Source organism: Chaetura pelagica, unplaced genomic scaffold (assembly GCF_000747805.2).
Source record: "Chaetura pelagica isolate M959 unplaced genomic scaffold, ChaPel_1.0 scaffold114, whole genome shotgun sequence".
Classification (NCBI taxonomy): domain Eukaryota; kingdom Metazoa; phylum Chordata; class Aves; order Apodiformes; family Apodidae; genus Chaetura; species Chaetura pelagica.
Genome location: NW_009952968.1, coordinates 373,290 through 377,591, shown reverse-complemented (window position 1 = coordinate 377,591; position 4,302 = coordinate 373,290). Strand labels below are relative to the sequence as shown.

General features: G+C 53.0%; 1 protein-coding gene across 1 annotated transcript in view; it reads left to right on the top strand.

Annotated features, from left to right (window-relative positions):
* The window catches only part of PPM1M (protein phosphatase, Mg2+/Mn2+ dependent, 1M), a 15,423-nt gene that overhangs the window by 10,086 nt on the left and 1,035 nt on the right, over positions 1-4,302 (top strand). The window contains exons 2-8 of the mRNA XM_009995835.1: positions 690-813; positions 1,246-1,500; positions 2,008-2,120; positions 2,656-2,740; positions 3,019-3,137; positions 3,602-3,665; positions 3,972-4,079. Of these exons, the coding sequence (XP_009994137.1) occupies positions 690-813; positions 1,246-1,500; positions 2,008-2,120; positions 2,656-2,740; positions 3,019-3,137; positions 3,602-3,665; positions 3,972-4,079 (868 nt within the window). The remainder of the gene's footprint in view (positions 1-689; positions 814-1,245; positions 1,501-2,007; positions 2,121-2,655; positions 2,741-3,018; positions 3,138-3,601; positions 3,666-3,971; positions 4,080-4,302) is intronic.

Below are 4,302 nucleotides of genomic sequence, written 5' to 3'. Positions count from 1 at the left end.
TGGCAGGGGCAGCCCTGAGAGCAGCATTAGGTCAGCTCGTGCATGTTGGCCCCTAATACATTGTTATTTTGCCGCTGGGATGTCACCTGTCCCCTGGTTGCAGGGAGCTGATCAGGCAGGGCTGGGCAGCAACGGGCAGGGAGCTCTCCCGGGGCAGGGGGACGGGGCAGCAGAAAGCACGTTTGGTGCAGATAAAGTGCTTTTTGAGGCAGAGAAAGTGCCAGAGGCACTAGGCATCCATCCCCTCACTCCTAGCAAAGCATCTTAAAAATAAAGGGAGGGAGAGACCAGAATTTGCAAGGAGAGCAACGTGCCATCCAGGGACAAACATTAGCCAGGCTGCAAAGGAAGAACAGTGATCGTTTTGCAATTCATTGTGTCACCAAGGAAATAGCACAGCTTGGGCTGCTGACAAGGGCTGCCTGAGGACAGGGTGCTCCAAAACCACTTGTCCTTGTGTCCCTGGCCAAGTTTTTTTTTCCTGCTGCACATAAAGGACTTGTTATTTAGGTCCCCAGCAAAGAGATCCTCGAGTTTGAAAAGGGGGCAGGGAGTGTGGGGCTGGAAGGATGGGACAAGGTGCAGCCATTCACTGTGGCTGAGGAGCACCCTGCAGAGCTGGCTGGGAGCAGGCAAGGTGCAGTGTGTCCACATGCCTTACCTGGAGCTTTTGTTACTGATCTTACCAGGGTTATAAATGCTGAGAAGTCAGAGTTCAACGAGGACCAGGCAGCCTGCTGTCAGATCTCTGTCCGCAGGAGAGAGCCAGGCCTGGAGGAAGATGAGGAATGGCTGATCCTGTGCTCCACACAGGTAAAGCAGGTTGTGGTCACCCTGCTGCCCGCCCTGGTCTGCACCCAAGGGCCCAGGTGCAGGAAACAGAGGAATTGTCCCATCAGTTTTACATGCCCACGTGCCTGGCCAGTAAGCACCCAACTCTGCCCTTACACGGCATTTCTATTTCCTTGGCCCATGCCTTGCAGCACCTGAGGGCACGCAACCCCTTTACTCAGTGTCCTCACCTTTCCTTTACTGTCCTTACAATGCTTTTGAGGGCCAGTGTTTGTTGTCATCACTGGGAGAGAGCAGCATGCACCAGGCACACAGGATGCTCTCACCTGGGAGCAGCTTCACCTCAGCCTCTTGTGAAATGGAGTAGCCCCATATCCCCTAGAATGCAGCAGAACAGCGTGGGGGGTGAGTTGGCTGCAAATCTTGCCCTGTTGTCCCTCTTCCTCACTGCAGTTTCTGACTGGTTACTACTGGGCACTCTTTGATGGCCACGGTGGCCCAGAAGCTGCCATCATTGCCTCCAACTATCTGCACTACTGCATCAAGCAGAAGCTGGAGGAGGTTGTGGGAGGCATCACAGACACCTGTCCCCCCATGCATCTGAGTGGGCGCTGTGTTTGTGACAGCGACCCACAGTTTGTGGAGGAGAAGCACATCCATGCAGAAGACCTGGTGGTGGGAGCCCTGGAGAATGCCTTTCAGGAGTGTGTGAGTATCCTATACTGGGCAGTGGTCCTGCTGCCCCAGGCAGTCTGTTCCTTCTTGCTGCCTGGGATGGGCAGGGTCTGCAGTTCAGCAGCTCATCAGGCAGGCAAGAATATTTGGCCAAACCCTTAAGTGTGCTGAGATCATCCTGAGTCAGCTCCAAGATCTGTCTCAGATCCATTGCACGTTGGCAGTGCTAACCCAGAGCAAAACTACAGCTTCTCTGCTCAACTGCACCCAGGGGATACGCTTCTTCAGGGGTAGATGGTGGCTGTTGTCACACTTGTGCAGCCTGTACAAGTTTCAGATCTCCCCATCACACCCCTAAAGGGGTCCTTATTCCAGTAGCAATAGCCTTGTTGGCTCTACCAAAGCAGCTTTCACCGAGCTGGTTCCCCATAGCCCATCCACAAGCAGTTTTGGTTCTGGATTTCTGCTGGGAGGCATGAGGCAGCTGCAGAAAGCAGCACCCTGGCTCACATCACTTTCCAGACTCTTTTAAACCCACAGGATGAAGTAATTGGACAGGAGATGGAAGCTACCAACCAGACAGGAGGCTGCACTGCTCTGGCTGCCTTCTATTTCCAGGGAAAGCTATATGTGGCTAATGCTGGGGACAGCAGGTGAGCCACAGTAAAAGGGGGGAGTTGCTGGGGGATGAGAGCTGGGAGATAAACAAGGTTTCCAGCATTTTATTTAATTCTTCAGAAGATAAGCATGCAGCCCAGCCATTTTTCTGCACTGCCACAGGACCTGGTAGAAGAGTTTGGGGATTTCAAGGGACTGAAATCTGCCCAGCCACAGGGCAGTGTTGGGATGATAGTGCGGCAATGAGCTCAGCCTGGCAGGTGTTTCAAAGTGGAAGGTGATTTCAAGGCATCCTAGTACACTTCATCTGGCCTTGACCCACCATCCCTCCAGCAGTGAGCTCTACCCTTGTCAAACCCTTGCTCTCTGCAGCACCAGTGCAATTGCAATGGAATTATTTAAAATGCATCAGCATTTTCAAACATTTCTGGGTGCAAAGCTACTCCCTGGCATTGCTTTGTCTCTGGTTACCCCCTAGTCCCACACCTGGCTGACCCTGGGCCTACCCTTGGTAAGAGGAGGGCTGTGGTGACAGACACAGCTCAGCTCTTTGCCTCTTCCCCCTCTTAGGGCGATTCTTGTTCTGAAGGACAATGTTGTACCCATGAGCTGTGAGTTCACACCTGAGACAGAGAGGCAGCGAATCCAGCACTTGGTGAGCGACCCCTTCCACACTTCAGACAATCCAACTGCAAGCATCCCTCTGGCACCAGCCCTGTCTGAGCAAGAGGGACCACCAGCTTTCCTCAGAGGCCACTCTGGCCAAAATGTCATCTTGCACTAGCCGAGGGCAGGGGCAATATTCAACCAACAGCCTTTAGTATGAGAGATGCTCACATCTTCCTTAGGATGTGTTTTCCCAGATCTGTTCTCCATTTTGCTGCTGGCAGAAGCAGAACCTGTCCATCCACATGCCTTCATTGCCTCTTCCAGGCTTTTCTCTTCCCCAAGCTCCTGGATGGTGAGTTCACACGCTTCGAGTTTCCACGGAGGTTGAAGGGAGATGATGTGGGCCAGAAAGTCCTGTACCGGGATTACTTCATGGAAGGCTGGTGAGTCCTTTCTGCCTGAGGACATGGCTGCAGCACAGGGCAGCTTTACCTGCTCGTAGTGATGGGAAAGTGAAAGAAGGTCTTCCCCCACTGGTGAGAGCAAGGTCTTGATACTGCAAAGCTCAGATCAAGGGAAGGATGCCGTGAGCAGCCTGGCCCTGACTGAAGGGCTGGAGCCCTGGCAGTGCAGATGAGAACCATGGAGATGGTCCTTTTGGGGTCCTGTGAGGTGGGGCTGGTGCAGGAACTTCAGCCTGGTGCGCATACAAGTGGGGGAGGAAGGGGAACGGGGAAAAACACCTGGTGACTCAGCATGGGGTCATCTGCTGCATCAGCAGCTGCATCTACTTCAGCAAGAACCTTGCCCCTGCCTCAGTCAGCTGCCTGTGTGTGGGTGGTGCTCTGGCTGGGTTGTACCTTCAAGTCAGAAAAATCCCAAATCAACAGTGAATTCTCTGTTCCAGGGGATACAAGATGGTGGAGAAAGCTGACCTCAAATACCCTCTTGTCCATGGTCACGGGAAGCAGGTAGCTTAATGCTTTACACACTGGGAAGACAGAGGCAAGTCTGCTGGAAGTCCTCATTGTCCCTGTCACACTCCAGGGCACTGTGGCAGGCTGGGGCTGCAGAGCACCCAGTGCTCTGAGGCTTCCCAGCACGGTGCGGTGTCACAGCCCTGATACAGCAGTGCCTGTCAGTAGCCCTGTGCTGCCTGGCTCATGGAAACCAACACAGATCAGCAACACAGAGATCAGTCAGGACAAGCCAGCCAGTAGCCTTCAAAGGTGCCACATTCTCATGTTTCAATACTGTTCTGCTTTGTTTGGGGCCAGGCTCGCTTGCTGGGGACTCTGGCTGTCACTCGAGGTCTGGGGGATCATCAACTCAAAGTCATCGACACCAACATTGAAGTCAAACCCTTCCTCTCCTGCATTCCCAAGGTCAGTTGTGGCACATGGGAATGGCAGGGTAGAATTAAAAATGCTGCTTTTCCTCTGTAGCACCCATCTTTTAGACCTGACAGGTGTTAGCTGCATCCTTTTTCCCATCTCTCTGCATGCTGCCAAGAGAATCCCCAAGACAGAGGAATCAAGAAGCATAGCAGCAAGGGGATGTAGAAGATTCAAAGCACCCTGGTTTCACTTTATAATTTCTTAGGGAAAG